Source organism: Dipodomys merriami, unplaced genomic scaffold (genome assembly GCF_024711535.1).
Source record: "Dipodomys merriami isolate MVZ:Mamm:240054 unplaced genomic scaffold, mDipMer1.0.p SCAF_102, whole genome shotgun sequence".
Classification (NCBI taxonomy): Eukaryota; Metazoa; Chordata; class Mammalia; order Rodentia; family Heteromyidae; genus Dipodomys; species Dipodomys merriami.
In genome coordinates, this window is record NW_027202294.1 from 4,579,481 (window position 1) to 4,603,537 (window position 24,057).

General features: G+C 38.8%; 1 protein-coding gene across 3 annotated transcripts in view; it reads left to right on the forward strand.

Moving 5' to 3' along the window:
* Erlin1 (ER lipid raft associated 1) overlaps window positions 1-23,171 on the forward strand; it is a 37,791-nt gene extending 14,620 nt beyond the window's left edge. For all 3 annotated transcript variants that reach the window (XM_069995463.1, XM_069995467.1, XM_069995470.1), the window contains 6 exons: window positions 595-668; window positions 4,977-5,035; window positions 6,303-6,394; window positions 14,776-14,865; window positions 16,819-16,898; window positions 20,933-23,171. In XM_069995463.1, coding sequence (XP_069851564.1) covers window positions 595-668; window positions 4,977-5,035; window positions 6,303-6,394; window positions 14,776-14,865; window positions 16,819-16,898; window positions 20,933-21,154 — 617 coding nt within the window. In that variant the 3' untranslated portion in view covers window positions 21,155-23,171. The remainder of the gene's footprint in view (window positions 1-594; window positions 669-4,976; window positions 5,036-6,302; window positions 6,395-14,775; window positions 14,866-16,818; window positions 16,899-20,932) is intronic.
* Window positions 23,172-24,057: the final 886 nt, after the last annotated feature.

Here is a 24,057-nt window from a genome sequence, read left to right on the forward strand (position 1 = left end):
ATCCAGATTGTTAATTTACTGAATAAATTCGTTTTACACAATAATTAAATTTAATAAGTCAACAAATTACCCTATGAATACATTTATCCAAAGTTGTTAAATGAGCTTATTAGGTAACTTGAACTTTTTTTTAAGCAAACAAGACTACCTACTTAATATTTTTCTTCTTTATTAACTAATGTCTCACTATTTTCCATACAAAAGGAAAATGCCTCCTATACATTTCATTTATGCTTCATAAAGGAAGAGTAGGTGTATGTCTGCAGAAACTAGGTCTCATAGTGACTGATTTTGCTTTGATATTAATGCAGTGTTTTAAAAAATATCAGGAACTGGTGACTCAAGCCTATAATCTAAGCTACTCGAGAGGCTGAGATCTAAGGATCATGATTCAGAGTCATCTTGGAAAGGAAAGTCTGTGAGACTCTGATCTCCAGTTAACTACCAGAAAACCAGAAGTGGAGTTGTGGCTCTAAAGTTCTAGCCTTGAGTGAAAGAGCTCAGGAATAGTGCCCAGTCTCTGAGTTCAAGCCCCACAACTGACCAAAAAAAGTGAGTAACCTGAGATAAGTTGTCTTTGACTTTCAAAAACAGATCAAATAGATGAAAACTTGAAGCAAGCACTACAGAAAGATTTGAACATCATGGCCCCTGGTCTCACCATACAGGTAAGCCCTTTTCTAAGGAAGTTCTCTGGAAGGTTTTGGGAGGAATTTTTGGTTTGGTTTGGTTTATGTTTGTTGTTGCTGGGGTTTGAACTCAGAGCTTTGCACTTGCTAACTTGCTGGGCACAGGCTGTGCCATTTGAGCCAGACCCCCACCCATGTTGCTTTCATTTTTTTCTGGATAGGGGTCTTCCATTTGTGCCTAGGCTGGCTTGAACTAAGATCCTTTTCTTTAAGATTTTCACATCCAAAATGACTAGACCTTGAGAATAGGTATTTATATGCAGTGTCAATGAAAAATGCAGGATTTGTTGTTGTTGTTTGGTCGTGGGAATTGAATTCAGAGCCTGGATACTGTCTCTGAACTGTTGTGCTCATGGATTGCACTCTACCACTTTGAGCCATAGTCCACTTTCAGTTTTCTGGTGGTTAATTGGAGATAAGAGTCTCATGGATGTTCCTGTCCAGGCTGGCTTCAAACTGTGATCCTCAGATCTCAGCCTCCTGAGTAGCTTGTATTATAGGCATAAGCCACCATCACCCAGAGAAAAATGTGTTTCTTACTAAGTCAGTAACATTTGAAAACCACTTCTAGATCCTGTAGTACGTTAGAACTGGTAACTTGGCTTCTGTAGCATTCTTTCTCAGAATTGTAGAACATGGGTTGATTATTGTGATTGCCATTACTGCAAGTGAACATATGTTTTCTTAGTTGTTGTGTGTTTCAATTCTTTTTGCTCAGTGGCACAGAGAAGGTCCCTGATAAGTATTTCTGTTGCTAAATGAACACTATGAAACAATGTTTTCTCAGGTGTCAAGGCATCTCAATTCTTTTTTCTCAGTGGCACAGAGAAGGTCCTTGATAAATACTTCTGTTGGTAAATGAACAGTCTTATCTTTTTTTTTGGTCCAAGACTTGAACTCGGTATCTGGCACTTTTGCTTACTTGCTGGCATTCTTACACATGGTCACACCTCCAGCCCCACAATTTGGTTATTTCTTCTTCTTTTTAAGTGAACGATCTCTGTAAACAGTAATATTTTTTTCTACTTTTCATACCCCATTTTTATCCTTGAAAAGCTGTTCTTACAGATTAGAATCCTGAAAATAGTCACCCTTAATATGTTTGTACTGTTTTATTTAGTGGAATGACTATTATATGCTGACTTTGGGTTTTAAGTACTTATATCCCAGAGGTCAGTTTCAAGTATATTTATTTCATCAGCTTTTTGCTCTCCTTTATTCCCTCACAATTTGTGTGTGTCTGTGTGCATGCTTGCATATGTATATTAGTTATTAGTTTTGGATATGTTACATGTTTTTCTTAAATCTCTTATGCAGTTTACTCATGAGTTATCTGTTATAGCAAGAGTTTATCTTTTGACTTGCTTGAAAATGTATGATGTATTTCAAGATTGGCAAGAATATAGCCTGTTCTGTCTCATACTAGACAAGAAGTCTTCAGAAGATAGTCCAGTCTGAAAATGTCATAATGAAACTCATTATTCTCTATGGTTAATGTTCATTTAAAACCATTTTATGCTCATTTTCATGAGGTTAAAATCTCTAAATTAAATGCAGTGTGCCAATATCTTTTGAATTTTATTTATCCAATTAGATATGTCTGGTAGTAACAGTGTAAAAATACTGTACAGAGGGGTTACAGTTACATGAGCAAGGTAATGAGTACATTTCTTATCAAGCATTGTTGCCTACTTCTTTGGTTTTCCCCTACCATCCCTTCCTTCCCACCTCCTCAACTCCACTCGCCCCCACCCTCCTCCCCCGCTGCCTAAATTGTAAAGTTTGTTTTTCAACATAGGATCTTGTACATCTCATTGTTGCAATGGGCCAACCTGTATCCCTATTTAAACAAATTGTTTTTTCCCTTCCCCTCCCCAAATTATGCCAGCATCAAATACAGTGAGAACAGGGGTTATACCATGGGGGAGGGACATACAAAGCAGCAAAAAAAAAATCACATGATATCTTATAAATACGTTAGAAACAATAGCAAGAAAGTAAAAACCACTTGTGTCCCTATCTTGGCGTTCATTTTGCTTAACATCATCTTATCTGACCTTTTCTACTTGTCCCAGACATATATATACTAGTTATTGCAAATAAGGGAAACCATGGGACTTACGTTTCTTTGGGCCTGGCTTACTTCACTTAATATAATTTTATCCAAGTCTTTCCATTTCCTAACAAATGGGGCGATGTCATTCTTTCTGATTGAGGCATAGATTGTGTGTGTGTGTGTGTGTGTGTGTGTGTGTGTGTGTGTGTGTACACATATATATACATATATACACACCCATATATACATATATATGTACACATATATGCATATGCATATATGTGTATATATACACATATATACCACAAATAAATGGGCTAAAGACTTAAAGAGAAACTTCTCTGAAGAAGAAATAAGAATGGCCAATAGACACATGAAGAAATGCTCAACCTTTCTAGCCATAAAAGAAAGGCAAATCAAAACAACATTGAGATTCCACTTCACCCCAGTTAGAATGGCTATAATCAAGAACTCTAATAACAGCAGATGCTGGAGGGGCTGTGGCCAGAAGGGAACCTCACTGCATTGTTGGTGGAAATGTAAACTTGTTCAACCACTTTGGAAAGTAGATGGAGGTTCCTCAAAAGACATAGAGCTCCCCTATAACCCAGCAATCCCACTTTTGGGCATTTACCCGAATGATCTGGTTCTGAATTTTTGTCTTCTAAATATCTCTTCTGGATTGTCCTATGACATCACATACTTCACCTTAAATGTATGATGAGGTCTTCCACATAACCCCACTTTTTATTCCATTCTACAGTAATTATTAGTTATGATAATCTTCAAAACTGCCTACAGATTTGACTGTTCTCTTTCATGTAGGGAATGATGTGTTGCTTAAAAGTTCACACGTGGGCAAGCTACATCTTCAGCCCACTTAAAAGTTTTTAAAGTTTTAAAATCCTTGAGTATAAAGGCTTTGTTACTTAAACATTTAGCCAGTTTTCAGAAGCTAATTAAATCTTCCTTCAGACCAGTAAAGTGTTTTCTGTATGTATTTGCAGTGTAAATTGAGGAGTGCCGGATGTTTAAGTAGTGTAATCAAAAGGTTTTGAGATAGCTAATCCTAGGTGTAGAAAAGTCAACCTTCAAACAAATCCAAGCAGGTAATCTCAATTATGTCCAACTATACTATCATTAGAGGAAAAAAGTATCTAGTAGAAAAGATTGTCCATATCCTGATGGACACAGTAGCTCCCACCTATAATCTTAGCTACTTACGTGATAGCGATTATGAGAATTGAAGTTCAAGGCCAGCCCAGGCAAAAAGTATAGGAGACACCCCCCCACCACCACACACACACATACGTTAACCAATAAAAGTTGGACATAGTGTCACATAACTGTCATTTATATGGGCAGCATACATAGGAGGATCACTGTCCAGGCAGTTGTGGACATAACTCAAGACTCTGTTCAAAAAACAAACAAAACAGTGAAGCCCAAAGGGCCAGGTATGTGGCTTAAGTGGTAGAGTGCCTATTTAGCAAGCCAAGCCCTAAGTTCAAACTCAGGTACCACCAAAAGTAGATTTTAAAATAATGTCCATATTTACACATTGTGATACATCTGTGTGGGAGGTAGAAGTAGAAGGATCATGAGTCCAAGGCCAACCTGGGAAAAATTAATGATGATGAGGTATCATAAAGTATCAAAAAAGTTAAGTTTGTAGCTCAGTGGTAGAGCACTTGCCTAGATACTGTACTTGCCTAGCAAACACCAGGTTCTTGGCTCAATCCCCAATGCTACTCCCCCACATTTTCTGCGTAAATCCCCTCCAATCCCCCATAAGGCAGGTAGACCTTGGTTGTTGTTACTGTTTTTCAATACTGGAGATTAAAACCTGAGCTTCACACTTGCTAGTTAATCACTCTACCAGTCTTTATGGTGGGTTTTTTGTTGTTTTTTGTTTTTTGTGCTAGTACTGGGACTTGAACTCATGGCCAAGGCACTTTCCCTTAGCTTTTTCATTCAAGGCTAGTGCTCTACCATTTGAGCCACACTTCCACTTCTAGCTATTTGCTGGTTATATGGCGATAAGAGGTTCTTATCTATGATTCTTCCTGTTGATGACATGAAAAGTAGATTCTCTAGAGAGATCCCTATTATATGTGTTGGTAGACAGCTGTATGGTAGTTGTTGTTTTATTGGAATACTTTGGGGATCTCTGGATGATTTAGTTCAAAGATTTGCATTTTAAGTATACGTTTATATTTTTACTTTTATAGGCTGTGCGTGTCACAAAGCCCAAAATCCCAGAAGCCATAAGAAGAAATTTTGAGTTAATGTGAGTAATATGCACGGGATCCTAATATTTCTGTCTAGAGCTGTCTATGTAGTAATATACCACTGTACTGCAAACATATGAGATAGTATGCTCTGGGGTTGGGTAAATATCTATTTTCCAAATATTTATGTTAGTAATACTACCAATTCTCACTTTGAGACTCTGTTTTCTGCTTTGTTCTTAATATCATCTTTATGTCCCCTTCCTTCTCTTCTCCTTTTTTTTGGGGGGGAGGACAGTATTAGGGTTGAACTCAAGGCCTTGTACTTAATAGTCAAGTGCTCCACCACTTGAGTCACACTCTTTTTGCTTCAGTTATTTTTTAGATACTGTCTCATATTTTTACCTGGGCTATCCTCAGACAGAAATCTTCTTTTTTTTTTTGGGTCCGGTCATGGGGCCTGAACTCTGGGTCTGGGCACTGTCCCTCAGCTCTTCAGCTCAAGGCTAGCACTCTACCACTTGAGCCACAGCACCACTTCCAGCTTTTTTCTTTTTGCTTATGTTGTGCTGAGGAATTGAACCCAGGGTCTCACGCATGCAAGGCAAGCGCTCTACCACTGAGCCACCTTCCCAGCCCGACAGAAATCTTCTTAACCACCTTCTGCTTAGCTAGGATGACAAGCCTTGGTTTGTTGACATCAGGTCTCACTAACTTTATTGCTTTTGCTAATCTCAAAAACTTTCATCTTCTGGTTCTTTACCTCATCCCAAGTAGTAGTACTTCAGAAGTTTGCCATCATACCTGACTCCAGCTTTTTTTGTTTTGTTTTGTTTTTTTTGGTCATGAGGCTTAAACTTGGGGCCTGGGAGCAGTACCTGAGCTTTTATGATCAAGGCTAGCACACTACCACTTTGAGCCACAGCACCAATTCCAGTTTTTTGGTTGTTAATTGGAGTAAGGGTCTCACAGAAGCTGGGCACAGGTGGCTCAAGCCTGTAATCCTAGCTACTCAGGAGGGAGGCTAAGATTTGATAGTAATGATTTTGAGCCAGCCCAGATCTATGGGACTCTTATCTCCAGATAACCAGCAAAAAATCAGAAGTAGACATGTGGCTCATCAGCCATGAGGGAAAATGCCTAGCAAGAGCACAAGGGCCTAAATCTAAGGCACACTAACAGCAAAAATAAAAAATTAAAATCTAGGACTGGAGGGTAGCATAGTGGTAGGGCACTTATCTAGCATATATCCATGCATTAGGCATTGGGTTTGATCTCCAACATTGCAAAAATAATTTCTAAGTTTCATGATGTTTTGCTTTACAGGGAAGCTGAGAAGACAAAACTTCTTATAGCTGCACAAAAACAAAAGGTTGTGGAGAAAGAAGCTGAGACAGAGAGGAAAAAGGCTGTTATAGGTACTTAGATTTATTTATGAATGTCTTTAAAGTATGTATGTATTAAGTTTGTCCTAAGATTGGTCAGTCTCATGTTAGATATTGAACTAATACTCAATATAGATATGTAGTAGAGAGTTCTGGAAACTTCATTGTACATACAGATATACTCAAGCCTGTAAAAAGTAAGTGAGGTTAGTATTATTGAAGTGTCTTGGCTCTTTTATCAAGTCATTAGCTATCACTATAGTCTCCTTCAAGAGTAGAGAGAATGGGTAGGGTTTATGAGCAGCTTTAGGTTCTGTGGAGTATATTTCCACTCATATGGAATAGAGAAATTTTTTGGCCAGAGCTCAAGATTACAGTACATGTCATTGGTGTTGACAAACGCTTTGTTATATCTATGTTAAGGTACTGCTATCTTCAAAAGTACTTCAGAATTGCCTGTAGATGTTATAACTAAATATTTCAGATATAAAGGAATGGACCAAGAAGAGTACAATGAAGTCTTAATATTTTGCCATATTTCTTTGAGATGTTTTCTTTAAAGAAAACAAAATCTGTTTGAAGCTTCCTCTTTACCTTTCTCCACTCTTACTTATTTTACCTGTTTGAACTTACAAAAGCTATATAAAATTACCTTGTATTGTACACTGGCCTTTTTTTGATCTGACTGTTAAGTTTTATTCATATTGATACTGGTATATGTACTTTTTAAAAATGTTCTAGTCTGCAAACAGTTTTACAAGGAGATTGCAATTTAACATCCAGTGCATTAGAGTGCTCCTTCATGTAGTTCATTTTTAACTGCTGGCCTCAGTTTATTCTAGAGAATTACTTCTGAAGTTAAATTTTTGTTCATCTGTGTTACAAACACTACTGTGATAATATGTTTTTTCATGTCTTCTTGTGCATTTCTATTATTAGAACATTATTTAGTGTGTGATGTGGCTTTGTACTCTTATACCAGCTTTTTCCAGAATCAGAATAAGATGAGTATAGATTATAAGGACTAAGTTAGAAAGCTTTTTTGTATGCCAATCCTGGGGCTTGAACTCAGGGCCTTGGGAGTGGTCCCTACGCTTTTGTGTTCAAGGCTAGAGCTCTATCACTTGGGCCACAGCTCCATTTCCGGTTTGGTTTTGTTCTTTTTGTTTTGTTTTTGTGTTTTTTTGCTGGTTAACTAAAAGTAAGTCTTGTCTACGTTACGTTCCTGATCAAATTGGCTTTGAACCTCTATCTTCAGATCTCAGCCTCCTAAGTAGCTAGGGTTACAGGTATGAGCCACTGGGATGCAGCTGTGTGTGTGTGTGTGTGTGTGTGTGTGTGTGTGTGTGTGTGTGTGTGTGTGTGTGTGTGTGTGTGTGTGTGTGTGTGTGTGTGTGTGTGTGTGTGTGTCTGTGTCTGTGTGTGTGTGTCTGTGTGTGTGTGTGTGTCTGTGTGTCTGTGTGTCTGTGTGTGTGTGTGTGTGTGTGTGTGTGTGTGTGTGTGTGTCAGAGAGAGAGAGAAAGTGTGTGTCAGAGAGAGAGAGTGAGAGAGTGTGTCAACTATCCCTGAGCTTCTTTGGCTCAAGACTAGCACTTTACCACCTGAGCCACAGTGCCACTTTTCTGAGTAGTTATTTTGGAGATAAGAATCACACATACTTTCCTGCCAGGGCCACTTCAGGCCTTTTCTGAGTAGTTATTTTGGAGATAAGAATCTCATAGACTTTCCTGCCAGGGCTGGGGCTTCAAACTGCCATTCCCATATCTCAGCCACCTGAGTAGCTACAATTACAGGCATTAGCCACCATAGCTAGTTGTTCCTCTTAACTGTTGACTGTTCCTTACTGTTCCTAAATTTGTCCTAGACTATTCTAGGCATTATTCCTCCTGCTAGAGTTCTATAAAATTCTGTGTTGGGATTTTTATTGCAATTGCATTAAATGTATTCATCAATTTGAAGAGAATTACCATACTTGTGCATTTGTTAGGGATTTATTCCTATATATTCTTTTTTTTTTTTTTTTTTTTTTTTTTTTTTTTTTTTGTCGGTCGTGGGACTTGAACTCTGGGCCTGGGTGCTGTCCCTCAGCTCTTCAGCTCAAGGCGAGCGCTCTACCACTTGAGCTACAGCGCCACTTCCGGTTTTCTGGTGGTTTATTGGAGATAGGAGTCTCACGGTCTCTCCTGCCCGGGATGGCTTTGAACTGCGATCCTCAGATCTCAGCCTCCTGAATAGCTAGGGTTACAGGCGTGAGCCACCAGCGCCCGGCTTATTCCTATATATTCTTTAAGGGTTTTGTTTATTTGCTTATTTGTTTTTCCCCAGTCATGGGGCTTGAACTCAGGGCCTAGGCCCTGTCTTTGAGCTCTTTTGCTCAAGGCTAGTGCTCTGCCACTTTAAGCCACAGCTCCATTTCCAGTTTTCTGATGGTTAATTGGAGATAAGAGTCTCCTGGACTTGCCTAACTTTGAACCACAATCCTCAGATCTCAGCCTCCTGAGTAGCTAGGATTATTGGCCTAAGCCACTAGCTCCCAGGTTTGATTTTTCTTTTTTAAACCTGTTAATATGTTGCATTATATTAATAGATTTTCTGTTACTGGATATTCTTTTTATTCTTAGGTTAAACTTATGCGGTTAACAATATAAGAAGTTTATCATAAGTCTCTCAGTTATGGTTTGCTGGTAATTTCTTTAGAATTTGTCCTTTTTTGTAAATTACATCAACTTATTTTCTTACGTAAATAACAAAGTTTTGTTTCTTTGTTTTGGTATTTTTTATTTTGGTTTGTAGTTGTACTTTTTTTTTGGGGGGGGGGGTCCGGTCCTGGGGCCTGACTTCTGGGCCTGGGCGCTGTCCCTCAGCTCTTCAGCTCAAGGCTAGCGCTCTACCACTTGAGCCACAGCACCACTTCCGGCTTTTTTCTTTTTGTTTATGTGGTGCTGAGGAATCGAACCCAGGGCCTCATGCATGCAAGGCAAGCACTCTACCACTGAGCCACCTTCCCAGCCCTAGTTTTACATTTTTTTGGTGCTAGTCCTGGGGCTTGAACTCGGGTCCTAGGGTGCTGTCCCTGGTCTTTTTTGCTCTACCACAGCTCCATGCTCAGCTTTTTTAGTGCTTAACTGGAAATGAGAGTCTCATGGATCTTCCTGCCCAGGCTGCCTTTGAAAGTGGATCCTCAGGTCTCAGCCTCCTGAGTAGCTAGGGTTGTAGGTGTGAGCCACCAGCACCTGGCAATTTTTACTTTTTAATGGTTCTACTAGCCTCAGAATTACTTAAAGAACATTTCTTCCTTTTCTGGAGCATTTTGTATAAGATATTTGTTCCCTCTTTTTTGTAGGTCTGGTGGCACTCACTTGTGAAAACCTTTTTATTCTAATTGTGTTTGTGCTTTTTATTTACTTGCATTTTATGGTGACATTTAACATGGTGTTTTAATTTCTATATTGAATATATATCTGTTCAGGTATTTCGAAGGTTTTGATTTGCTTGTTTGTTTTTTGGTGGTACTTGCTATGCAGGTGCTCTACTCTTTTTTTAATATGTATTTTTTATTGTAAAGATACTGTACAGAGGGGTTACGGGTAGATGGGTGGGGTAATGAGTACATTTCCTATGGAGCATTGTTACCCCCTCCTTTGTTTTTCCCTACCATCAGGTGCTCTACTCTTGAACCACACCTTCAGCCCTTTTATCTTTAGGTAGCTTTCATATAGGGTATTATGGTTTGGTTTGGTTTTGTTCTCAAGACTTGCTTAGAGCAATAATCCTTCTCCTTAACTCCTTAGCTGGGTGCACAAGGTCCTGCCTAGCTTTATTGTTGGGGTGGAGGTTTTGATGCCTTTTTGCCTAGGCTGACCTAGAACAAGATAGGCTTTATTTTTATTCTTTTTTTCCCCAGAGAACTGGATTTTGTTTTTGTTGTTATTTCTTTTCAGTGTTATTTGTACTTATTTTTATTCTGTCTCCAAAGTTTTGAAATGTATTTTGCTTATTCATGTTCAGTTTTAATTCCTCTAAAAGCATTTTCATTGTATTTTCATCTTTTGACTTATGAGTTATTTATATAATTTTATAATATAATTTTAAATTTCTGGTTCAATGGGTTTTGAAGGTTTCCTTTTTTTGTTGATTTTTCAGTGTCAATTTTAGAAAACAAAATCTGATACATTAACTCTTTATTAAAATTTGTCTTGTAGCCTAACTACACATATCTCCTTTTGTAAATGTTCTTTATATGCTTGAAAAAAATGAATATATATATATATATTCCCCATTTATTGAACACAGATTGCTGTAGGTTAGTTAAGTCAAGCTTATGGATTGTATTGATCACATCTGTATTCTATTTTTTTGTCTTCATGAGCTATCATTTACTAAGAAAGATGTGTTAAAACCTCCACCATGATCATGTATTTGTTAACTTGTAATTTTTTTCTTTCTATGTTTTGGGTCTGTATCATTAAGAACATTACAGTTCAGGATTATTACACGTCCTTGGGAAATGGCTTCTGTTTTTGTTCATCTGTTTCGTTTTTTAACATTTTTTTGTGTGTGTGCCAGAACTGGGGCTTGAACTCAGAGCTTGGATGTTGTCCCTCAGCTTTTTGTGCTCAAATATAGTGCTCTACCACTTGAGCCACAGCTTTACTGCTAGCCTTTTGGTGATTAATTGGAAACAAGAATCTTATGGTCTTTCCTGCATATGCGGCTTCAAACTGCAATCCTCAGATCTCAGCCTCCTAAGTAGCTAGGATTACGGGCATGAGCCACTAGTGTCTAGCCCAACATTCTTTTTCCTTAAACCTGCTTTGTGGCTTATGAAATATTTTGTGCAATGATAATGTAGCTATGCCAGATTTCTTTTGGTTATTTTTTCTTGGTATATATCTTCCCATCCTTTTTTACTTTCAACTTTTCTATGTCATTGTTTTAGGTGTGTCTCTTATAAACAGCATATAGCTGGATTTTGTTATCTTATCCAAAATGTGAGAATCTGTCTTTTAACTGGTGAGTTTAGTCTTTTTATATTTATTGTGGTTACTGCTATATTTGGATTTTATTTGCATCATTCAGTTTTGTGCTGTTTATCATGCATTTTTCCCCCTCTACTTTCCCTTCCCCCTTCATTTCTGATATTCAGTTGATTGAGTTGTTTTTTATTCTTTTACTGGGCTGGAAATCTTACACTCTTGTTTCTGAAATATACACTAGTTATCACCTCTGAAATATTAACAAGTATACTTGACAACGGCTGAAGTTAGTATTCTCTTTATTCTCTTCTTGAACAATACTTTGGAATGTTTTAACTCCTGTTTCTGTCCTCCGTCTCATGTGTTGTTTCCTTGTGTTTTTAGTTTCATGTTACTTTTATCTTCCCATTGATTATACCATCATGATGATTATTGGTTCTCACAGTAAACATTTACTTTGATTTATAAATAGTCATTTTTTTCTTCTGCATTGCTCTGGCTTTTTTTTTTCTTACAGCTTTTTTTCCCCTTTTTTTCAGTGGAGTGGAGAACTTGTTCAGTCATCCTTGGTCTAAACACGCTTTTATTTTATTTTTAAATGATAATTTAGCTTACAATTCCACACTAAACTAATTTTTTATCACTTTGCCAGTGTTATTACAATTTTATTTGGCCTCTTAAACCTATTACAAATATTCCATCATTGAGTAATTAGTCTCTGCTTGTTTTTTGAGAGTTCTTTCTGTATTTTAATGTCCTTCAGTTTCTCTGTTATCTAATGTTCCTCGGTAGAGGAAAGCTCTCACTGGGCTGGTAGAGTTCTTAGTCCCCATTTCACTAGAGTTGCAGCTTTAGAGGTCTCAGGTTTTAAATTACGCTCTTAGTTCTCTCATTGCAAGGCATCATATTGCTCTACTTGAGCTGTTACTTAAGTCTTTGTCCCTGTGTTTACCACCCCCACAACTGCCACCACAATAGGCTCTTAGCTCTCACTTTGCTTTTGTCACCTGAATATCTCATTCTTATATGGGCTTGCCATGCATTTAAAAACAAACACATTGTATTTAATGTTGAATGTTAAAGGCATTAGCTGAAATATTTTCTTACTAGCCTACTCAACTATGTTTCTAGAACTAGAAATAACATTATTGAAGAACTAGAACTCTCATTGGTTATTTCCACATGATGGAGAGAAGTATTGATGAAATTCCACAGTAGTTCTCCTATGTGGAGACATTCTCTAGATTCTAGCTGCAGGCTTCAGTTTTTATTTGTATTTTACGTTAAGTTTCTGCTTACGGCTAAATGTCTAGCCCAGTAGTTAGTTTATTTATTTGTTTGTTTGTTTTGCCAGTCCTGGGGCTTGAATTAAGGGCCTGGGCACTGTCCCTGAGTGTCTGTTTGCTCAAGGCTAACACTGTACCACTTGAGACAGCACCACTACCAGCTTTTCTGTTTATGTGGTACTGATATGAATTAAACCCAAGGCTTCATGCATGCTAGGCAAGCACTCTACCACATTCCCAGCTTTCAGTATTTATTTTTATGATAGTATGCTAGGTTAATTTTACTCTGATACAGAATAATTATGGCCTACAGTAGTTGATTTTGTCTTCTGGAACAAAGAAACTACTTGAAAAATTTCTTAGGTACATTTGCCAAGGGCCTGGAATAAGATTTGTTAAAATATGATAATCTCTTTATACCTGTGGGTACAAAACATGCCCACATACCATGCCCATACAAAAATCTGCAGATGCTTCTTCCCTTATGTTAAAATGACACTTTTTTCAAATAACTTAAGCACATTCTCCCATATACTTTAAATATGTAGATTATTTGTAACACCTGTTATAAATACATTAATCATTTCTAGTTAGGTCATTCAGAGAACAATAAGAAAAATGTCTGCACATTTAGAGAACAATAAGAAAAATGTCTGCACATGTTCAGTAAAATACAAGTTTTTCATTCTCAACCTTCATTTGGTTAAATCTGTAGGTGAGAAACCTGTGAATGCATATGGCCAACTGTACTCAACTTTGGATGAAAAAGCAAACTCAAACTGGGTGGTGGTGGCTCATGCCTGTAATCCTAGGTACTCAGGAGACTGAGATCTGAGGATCACAGTTTGAAGCCAGCCCAGGCAGGAAAGCCATGAGACTATCTCCACTTAATCACCAAAGAAGCTAGAAATAGAGCTATGGCTCAAGTGGTGTAGTGCTAGTCTTGAGCAAATAAAGCTTAGGGATAGTGCCCAGACCCCCTCCAAACTGGTAAACCCACAACAAGAAAGAGAGAGAGGGAGAGAAGGGAAGTTTGGAAAGGGAAAGGGTAGAGGGAAGGGAAGGGCAAACTGAGAAAGTTCTTTAAGAATTGCATTGATTAGGCTGGGAAGTTGGCTCAATGGTAGAGCGCCTGCCTTGCATGCCTGAGGCCCTGGGTTCGATTCCTCAGCACCACATAAGCAAAAAGAAAAAAGCCAGAAGTGGTGCTGTGGCTCAAGTGGTAGAGTGCTAACCTTGAGCTGAAAAGTTGAGGGACAGTGCCCAGACCCAGAGTTCAGGCCCCACGATCGGACCCCCAAAAAAAAAAAAAAAGAATTGCATTGATTGTAAAGTGAAATCCTGAATCCTTTGGTTGTGGTTAAAGGTTTGCTCAGGGTGTTTAGTTTGTCCCAAGCATGCTTCCTGTGGCTGCTAACATGCTCATTCCTAACATTTACTTCATCTTCTAAGATGGATTAACTCTACTTTTTTTTGTCTTTTATTGGCATTCAGAATATTCCTCCTCTGGTTTTCTTTTCCTCATGACATTTACCTGATAGATCCTGAGTATTTTACAGTAAACTTAGTCTGTCACTCAAGACAGATCTTCTAGCCTTCTTTTTAGTCTTTTTTTCTGGTTGTCTTGTCAGAATTATTTTTCCATTGTGACTAGTTCATCCATGCCTTCTTGTTTTCCTTAAATTATACATCCTCACATTTTCTTCTGGATTCATGTCTATTGTTTTCTATAAAATTCCTTCCAGGACTTTCTTGGTTTAACTTACCACTCTTACTCTTTCTCATGCCACATTTTACAATTGTCCCATGTTACCATGCACTTATGTTGCTCTGGTTTTGCCTTGTCGTACTTTATTATTAAGTATCTTTTTTAACTTTTAGTTTGTGACTCATTGCTACAGTCTCATTCATAGAGTACTGGAGCCATTAACCTTTTAATACTCCTTACCATAAAACTTGGACTACCAACTAGAGCAGTAGTAAAGTAAGACATAAATTCTTTTATCTCTTTAAGTCATTTAAAGTTCGAATAAATAAAATTTACAGGAAACAAATAGCCAAAAGGTCCTGTATAATTAATGTTAGACTGTTCTGCTGACTCTTAATTGCCTCAGGTATTTTTAATGTGTCCTCTTTTGTTGTATAATTATAGAAGCAGAGAAGATTGCACAAGTGGCAAAAATTCGCTTTCAGCAGAAGGTGATGGAGAAAGAAACTGAAAAGCGCATTTCAGAAATTGAAGGTACCTTGGAATATGAGGCTCTACTGTCCAGATCTGTTATTCTACTTCAGGGATCAGCTCTGGCTTGTCTTGCGGGGAAGACCATAGAATATTTTGATCTGGGAGAAGTAGTTGGTCTAATATTCTAGATGAAATTTCTAAAATACTGTTATATATGTAGTGCTTGCTTTGGTGTGTGACTCATATTATGGCTCAACTTTTTCCTTAAATTTGAGCTTATTCACTTTTGTTCTAGTCTCAAAGTATTCAGCCAGGTACAAGTGGCTCACACCTGTAATTCTAGCTCATAAGGGGCTAAGATCTGAGGATCGCTGTTCAAAGCCAGCCCAGGAAGGAAAGTCTGTGAGACTCTTTATCTCCAGATAATAACCAGAAAACTAGTAGTGGTGCTGTGGCTTAAAGTAGTGGAGTGCTAGCTAGCCATGGGCAAAAAAGCTCAGGGACAGTGCCCAGGCCCTAAGTTCAAGCCTCATGACTGGCCGAAAAAAAAAAATTATTCAAAATCAGTTGTATAAAGAATGTATAAAATAATGAAACACCACTAGTTTCTTTTTCATTTATCCAAAACAGCTATAGCAATAACAAAAGAGAAAAAAAAAGAAAAAAAGAGAAAAAAAAGTTACAGGTCTGATTGTGGGTTTTGTTTTATTTCATTTCGTTTATATGGTGTTTGAACTCAAAGTCTTATACTTAATTCAGCTTGGCTGTGGCTTTAAACACTTGAGCCACACTTCCAGTCTGGCTTTTTGCTTGTTGTTCTGGAATATGGAGTCTTGTGGTCTTTTTTTTGCCTGAGCTGGCTTCAAACTGTGATCTTATAGATCATAGCCTCTTGGGTAGATAGGATCATAAGTGTGAGCCACCAGTAAGTACTCAGCCAAAGTTTTGATGAGGAATTTCAAACTCTTTGATATCCTATAGTAACATGTTGATGTTCTCAGCTCACAATCTTGAGAATCCTTTTGCTATGTACAGCTGCTTCCTATTTCTTTTTTTTTTTTGTCTTTTCTTTTTTGGTACTGGGGATCGAACCCAGGACGTTGCACTTGCTAGGCAAGTGCTTTGCCACTGAGCTACATCCCAGCCCTGCTTCCTATTTCTATGTTAACTGATTCAGGATCAAATTTGGAAGGGTTAGTGACAATGTAATACATAGAATAAAAGCTTTCCCACCTGAGTTTAGTTATTTTACTTGAGACCTGAATGGGGGGAGGAGGGAGTGTGAGGCTTTGCATGATGTGAGGAAAAAGAAAGATAAAGAAAAAAATAACTAGCTGGGTGCTATGGCTCACACCTGTAATCCTAGCTACTCAGAAGGCTGAGATCTGAGGATCATGGTTCAAAGCCAGTCTGGGCAGGAAAGTCCATGAAATTCTTGTCTCCAATAAACCACTAGAAAACAGGAAGTGGCATTGTGGCTCAAGTGGTAGAGTGCTAGCTTTGAGCTGAAGAGTTCAGGGACATCAAAGAAAAAAAACCTACTTTGGAGAGATAGGGTTTTTTTTTTCTGTTTGCTTTCAGTGGTCCTAGGGATGGGGGCGGGGGGGAGGGTGAAGGGGGCGGGCGCCTGGACACTGTCCCTGAGCTGCTTTTGCTCAAGGCTAGTGCTCTACCATTTTGAGCAGCTCCATTTCCAGTTTTCTGGCAATTAATTAGGGATAAGAGTTTCACAGACTTTTCTGCCTAGGCTGGCTTTGAACTGTGGTCCTCAGATCTCAGACTCCTAAGTAGCGAGGATTGGAGGCGTGAGCCACCAGTGCCTAGCTGAGATTAAAAAAAAAAAAATGTAAAAAGATTATATTGCCTTTTGAAAAGGAGCTATCCAGGGATTGGGATTTGAAAACTGCCAATACTATAAAATTTTAAATTCAAATATTAAGCAGCAGGAAAGAGACTCAGCTGAGGGAGTGGGTTGGAGTTGTTAAGTCTTTCTTTGTTTGTTTTACTTGCTAGACGCTGCATTCCTGGCCCGTGAGAAGGCAAAAGCAGATGCTGAGTATTATGCTGCACACAAATACGCCACCTCAAACAAGGTTACTAATCTTCGTACCACTTTCCTAGAGATAGTTTGTGTTGTGCTTTCCTTTTTCTGGAGCTCTCATTTGATAGAAGTGGTCACAAAAGGTAGTGACCAACCAATCATCCACAATCAGCCAACTGCTTAACAAGACAATTGTATATTCATTGGGTAAGGAACTTTGTCTAGTTCCTTATAAAAAGTATAGAAAGTAGGGTCTTCAACAAAATAAATACCAGAAAACAGTTACTCGTAAGGTGGAAGGTAGGGCCAAGGGGAGGGAGTTAGGCAAATGAAGAGAGAAAATGAGGAAAATGCAGTCATAAAATTCAATGCGGGCTGGGAATGTGGCTTAGTGGTAGAGTGCTTGCCTAGCATGCATGAAGCCCTGGGTTTAATTCCTCAGTACCACAAACAGAAAAAGACAGAAATGGCCCTGTGGCTCAAGTGATAGAGTGCTAGCCTTGAGCAAAAGTAGCTCAGGGACAGTGAATGCCTAGGCTCTGAGTTCAAGCCCCAGGACTGGCAAAAAATAAATAAATAAAATTCAGTGCATATCCTACAAATTTAAGAACATTGAGGGAAAGGAGTAAGATTGAGGGGAGTGATTAGGGAGAGATTGATGAAAGGGGTGACATTGTTCAAGATGCATTGTATTCTTTTTTTTTTTTTTTTTTTTTGGTTGGTCATGGGGCTTGAACTCTGGGCCTGAATGCTATCCCTCAGCTCTTCAGCTCAAGACTCTACCACTTGAGCCACTACACCACTTCCGGTTTTCAAGTGGTTTATTGGAGATAAGAGTCTCATGGACTTTCCTACCTGGGCTGGCTTTGAACTGCGGTCCTCAGATCTCAGCCTCCTGAGTAGCTAGTATTACAAGCATGAGCCACCAGTGTCCAGTGTCCGGCATACATTGTATTCTTTAAACTGCTTTGTTTAATAACAGCTCTATTAATTTTTTTTTAATAGGGTAGCCAGGTACCATACCATGGCTCATACTTGTACTTTTAGCTCAGGAAGTTGAGACCTGGAAAAGTGGTTCAAAGAAACTCAAGACAGAAAAGTCCATGAGACTCCATCTCCAGTTAAATAGCAAAATGCTGAGCTGGAGGTGTGGCTCAGACGGTAGAATGCCACCCATTTGCAAGAAAGCTGAGCAAGAGCTTGAAACTCTTGAATTCAGCCAGCCTCTGGTACTGTCACCAAAAAAAAAACCTTAAGTGGTAGTATATAAGCCAGGGAGGTAAGGGGAAGTATGGAGCAGGACAAAGGCAAACAGATATGTGAGTGCAGATCAAGTGCCAAAAGTCCATTCGGTTGTACTGTAGTCTATAAGAGCTCAGTAAAGTTGAAGATCTCCTGAAAGAGTGACAAGAAGAGTAAAGTTGATTTAGAATTGCTTTCCAGATAACTAACTAAATGGTTTCTTAAAGCCTTTTTAATGTAAGTTGGTACTGCGTAGCTTAAAGTTTTAACTTACTCCTAAAAATGGGTAGAGGCTAAGTTTGTTTGGAGCAGTATCTGTTATGAGCTATATTCTTTCCATGTAGAGGTAAGATATTTTTTCATTGTTGAAGATAGTCTCAGGTATTGTGGGATATCTTGTACCCCTGACATCTTGAAATGTCTGTAGTGTTTTAACAGACACACTAAGGCACACACACAAAGACACACACACACACACACACACACACACACACCCCTAAATGTTTCCAGTTGAACATTCTTGTTCATTAGATTAAAAAATGGTCAGTCTTGAGGAATTCCCTATATGGTAATTTGAGAAAGGAGGTTGGGTGATGTATAGATGAACATGTAAGGAATTGGGTAAGTTAACTAAATAGATAGTATAGAGTTAATTACAAGACAGCTAAAATCCTGATAAAATTCTGAGAAGGAAAAGGTATGTCCATAACATATAAGATTATTACCTTGAGGCAGGTAAAAGTTGAGTATAGTGACAGCTAAGGTATTTGATACAATTTGAAGGGTTAAAATTAAGATTTATGGTATAGATGGCATAAAGTTTTAACTTATAAAAGAGCAACACAGCCTGCATTTAAAAGAAATAATAAGATACAGTTTGTTGGCAGAATGTGAGTTGTCAGTACTTTGGAATCCAATATAGATTCAGAAATAAACTTCTTAAAAAATGGAGGAGGGCTGGGAAGATGGCTCAGTGGTAGAGCACTTGCCTTGCATGCATGAGGCCCTGGGTTCGATTCCTCAGCACCACATAAGCAAAAAGAAAAAAGCCGGAAGTGGCGCTGTGGCTCAAGTGGTAGAGCACTAGCCTTGAGCTGAAGAGCTGAGGGACAGCGCCCAGGCCCAGAGTTCAGGCCCACGACTGGAATAATATTTAAAAAAAATGGAGGACATAGCTCTATAGAAATAAAGTAGAATTTGATACAGATAAAAACAAGATAGGAGGGGCTGGGAAGGTGGCTCAGTGGTAGAGCGCTTGCCTTGCATGCTCGAGGTCCTGGGTTCAATTCCTTAGCCCCACATAAGCAAAAAGAAAAAAGCCGGAAGTGGCGCTGTGGCTCAAGTGGTAGAGTGCTAGCCTTGAGCTGAAGAGCTGAGAGACAGCGCCCAGGCCCAGAGTTCAGGCCCCACGACCGGACCAAAAAAACAAAAAAACAAGATAGGAAACTTCAGTTTACTAGCAGTCCAAACTTGTAATGAGAGAAGCTGACCAGTCACAATATCAAGACCTTGTTATTGAGATTAACCTTGTTTTGAAAGAGTCAGTAGTTTTCTGACATTTTGAAAAAATTGCTACTTAGTACCAACTTACATTAAAAAGGCTTTAAGAAGGCTGGGAATGTGGCTCAGTGGTACAGTGCTTGCCTTGCATGCATGAGGCCCTGTGTTCGATTCCTCAGCACCACATAAGCAGAAAAAGCCTGAAGTGGCTCTGTGGCTCAAATGGTAGAGTGCTCTCCTTGAGCTGAAGAGCTGAAGGACAGCACCCAGGCCAGAGTTCAGGCCCCACAATCAACAAGAAAAAAAGAAACCATTTAGTTAGGTGCTATGAGCAGACATGATTGCAGTGTTTTAACAGGGTAAGAATTAATTGAAGAGAGTAGAGATCAAGAAGTACATGATACCAGAGGATAGAGAGGTACTGTGGGTGAGTAAAGGGCTTTTGCCTAAAAGATAGATTGGGCTCCACATGATTATTAGGGAAGATTCTGAGGAATTTTGAAAGGATATATTTTGAGGATGGATGAAAAAAAATGAGTTTCAGTCAAACCCAGAGAGATTTTGCTTGGTTGTATGTTGGCAGCATGATTTAAACAAAGCAAAACCCTGACAGAGAAGGAGATCTGAGAGTAGACAAAATGTGTATCACAGTTGAACAGCCAGCTTTTGAGTTAGGTGATGTAATTAAGAAAAGCAGAGTTATAGCTCATTGTAATACCATAAACTTAAGCCTTCTTTGGAAACTCAACACTCCTATCCATGTACCTGTGTACCTCTCAAAAGAATCAACAGAAATTCCAATCAGTTCCAGGTTGAGTTCAGCTCCTTGAAATGAAAAGTATAGGTAAGAGTTCTTATATGCCCTAAGTTACTTTTAGAAAATCATTATCACTAGTTAGCATTATTTGTTCCCCAACACCCCCTTCTATAAAAGATGAATTTTAAGTAAACAACATTTCCAACAGTAAGATAGGAACTTCTTTTTTCTTCTGATACTGAGGATTGAGCTCAGGGCCTTATACAAGGGGTCTTTAACATTGGACCTATATCATGGCCCTTCAGTTTTTATTTTGATTTTGAAATAGGGTGTCACTAATAACCTGGCTTGCTTTCAACAATGGCTTTCCTGCCTGCCTCTGCCTCCCCAGTAGCTGATAATAGAAGAAAGTGTAAGTCAAAAACTTAGCCCTACTCCAGAGTAAGTGAAAGAGCATCATTGATGGGTAAACATTCAGAATTGAGTCATGATATTCAAGAGAACAATAGGAGAAATGGTTAGAGAGAAAAGGAGATGGCTGTGGCACAAGTGTCCTGATTCCTTTGCTCTTGTTTGCTTCCACACAGCACAAATTGACCCCTGAGTATCTGGAGCTCAAAAAGTACCAGGCCATTGCTTCTAACAGTAAGATCTACTTTGGCAGCAACATTCCTAACATGTTCGTGGACTCCTCTTGTGCTTTGAAATATTCAGGTGTTAGGACTGGAGGAGAAAGCTCCCTCCCCCATGAGGAGGCTCCGGAACCCTCTGGAGATAGTGCAATCCAAAACAAGGAGAGCACAGGTTGATGCAAGAGTTGGAAATATTCCTTCATAATGAAATGTGGCTTGGGGCTAACTGGGAATAGTGGTTTTATGGTCTCCTCAGATTTACAGAGAATTTGTGCTGTCTGTCCTGGCTCTCTTGTGATAGTCCTAGTTTGTCAGCTGATTGCAGGATAGAACAGGCTGTCTGACAGCCACCATTTTATCAAGTATCCTGTATGTGTATGTATTCCTTTCTAAACTGGTACTCATGAGTGAGGGAATGTCTAATGCTAAGATACTGCCTGCACTGGAATGTTAAACACTAAATATATAACAAGCTGTGTTTTTCTAAGCTGAGGTCTATTGAATAATGTTTAATAATGTTTACATTGGTCTCCGGGGATGTGTGTGCTCAAGCCATTCAAGAGATAGGAGAAGACTATCAAGACATGGTAAGTTAAAAAAGACTGATTACATCTGGGACCCAGACTCTCTTTGGGGTCCAGTCCTAGTGTTCCTCAATGTGATTAACATCCAGACTGCTGAGGTTCCCCAGAAAATGATCTTCCACTTGAGCAGTCATTTACTTGTTACAATTTGAACCTTTCTGCTTTCCTACAGACAGGTTGGTGGCCTACAGGGACATGCACTTTGCCACCCAACTAGAAATTCCTAATCATTAGTTTATTGAATTGATAGACTGAGATAAAGAGAGCTTGGTTTAAAGTTTTGAAGGAGATGAAACTTTGAACCAAAGCTCTAGGCCCTGCATTTCCCCTCTCCCCCCAGTCCTTTGGGTGATGACTGCTGCCTCTGCTCATGTGTGACTAAGGTGCCTGGTTTTTTTAGCCACTGACAATTCTTTATATGTCACCTCTCAGCTCTGGCTGGCCAAGAATGTGAGAGGGCTTCTTCCGCACAGAGGAGTACATACAATTCCTAGTTAACTGCACAGTATTATGCCATTAATTGCAGGAAGTTTTCATTTTTAAAACTGGATTTGGGGTACATTCATTTGCCCTAGCACTTCTGTCCAAGGCCAACTCCTAGGGCTGCCATGGTTACTAGCACACTGATTCTCCTTAACATTGTTCAGCGTGTGGAACACTTTTAGAAAGCATCTTTGGTAATCTTTTTCTCCTTCCTCCTGACCCTGGGATGCTGAAATCAAAAATGATTTGTTTTCACCTTATCTTTGAGATCTAGAGTCCACTGACTTCCTGGGCAGCCAGAGAATTTACTTTTTGTGAGAAGATGACAGAGTTAACCTGTGGCTATGCTAGATCTACTTCATCTGGATCTGTTTTTTGGTTTTTGCTTTTTCCTTTAGATTAACTTTCATGAACATTATGCTGCAGTTAGGCCTGAGTTTGTATAGCTTGTTGATCTGTTGTGTATACTGTTTTGAGGCCAGACAGAGAAGTCATGGGACCATTTCTAGAAATCTCTCAGCTGTCAGTCTCACCACAGTTGATGAGTTGTGCCAAACACTTTATTTGGGAAGGGTGAACCCGGATTTGAATGGGTCTTTTTTTCCTGGGCCTTATAGTACAAAGGCATTTGTAATATGAAGAAAATTGGGTTTGGGTTATTTAATTACATAAATTCTCTTCATGAATGAATTTTGTGTTCTTTAGCCCTCTTTTAAAAAACTTTTGAATCATAAAAATAACCTCTTGTCATTATTGTTGCTGCAGATAAATAATGATTATTGTGGGAAATCTGGATCATTGAGCATTGTATTTTCATTCCTAGAGAGATTCCCTGTTCCTGTAAGTGAAATGCTGTTGGCCCAAAGTGATGGTGTGGGTTTTCTTACCAGCCACAAGCTCTGGTGGCAGGATTGAGGAACAGGGAAGTGCATTGTGAAGTATAAAAAAAAGCACTTCCACTTAAACTCCCTGTGGAGTAAGCTTCCCTCTGCCCACTCAGTGAGTTGTGTAGCCATCCTTCAGGGATGTTCCTTTTGGTAAATATACACTGTAATCGAGGTTTAAATTTATATGTGAAATGCTACCTTTTTTAAAATAAGAAATGAAATAAAATTATTTTACTATCAGTGGTTGTATGTGTTTTGTGTTTCCCATATATCTTTATTCCCATGTATTTACATTTTCTCCTGTCTTGCTTACTTCAACTAGTTTACTTGCTGCTTCACCCTAACTGTAGAGGCTTATATACATTTTCCAAAATACAGCCTACTTGATGTAAGAACTTTTAAAAAGGAAAAGAAAAAAAGAAAAAAAAGAAAGCATCTCCACTCCTTCTTGACTTCTAGAATTTAACAGAAGTTATTCTGATTATGGGAGAGGGCCAGGCATAAAGTGGGAAGAAGAAAGACATGCCCTCTGGAGCCTTCTTTGAGAGTTTACATAATTTTATGTTCAGAAAGGGAGGAGACCATTATATTCGCTATAAAAAAACAGTTTGCATAATTGTACCTGGCAGTGATATGACATTATTAACTTCACTAATTCAAGTGTTATCAGTTCCTCAGGAAACCTTCCCTTGTAGGGATAACTTAGTACTGTTGAGCAGCAGGGAATAGTAATTGGGAGTTTGGGGGAAAGCATCCCTTTATTTTGGGCTCTCTGAGATTCACCTTCATAGTTTCTTTCCACTTTCACTGCTGTATACTAGGGAATCTAAAAATTAAGACGAAGTGATATCTGCCCCTTCCTGCAGAGAAATGTTAGGATTTGAATATGAAGTGTCCCCAAAGGCTCATGTGTTAAGGTCTTGTACTCCATCTGGTGGTGTTATTATGGGAAGTTTCTAGAAACTTTAGGAACTGGCACCTAGGTGGAGAAAATAGGTCACTGAAGGTGGGCCCTTCCTGTCCTTTGTTTCCTATACAGTAAGAAGTGAACCACTCCCACCTACTTAGCATTGCATTTAATTTACCAAAAAACATCATTTCAAGTAATCAGTGGAATATCCTAAGA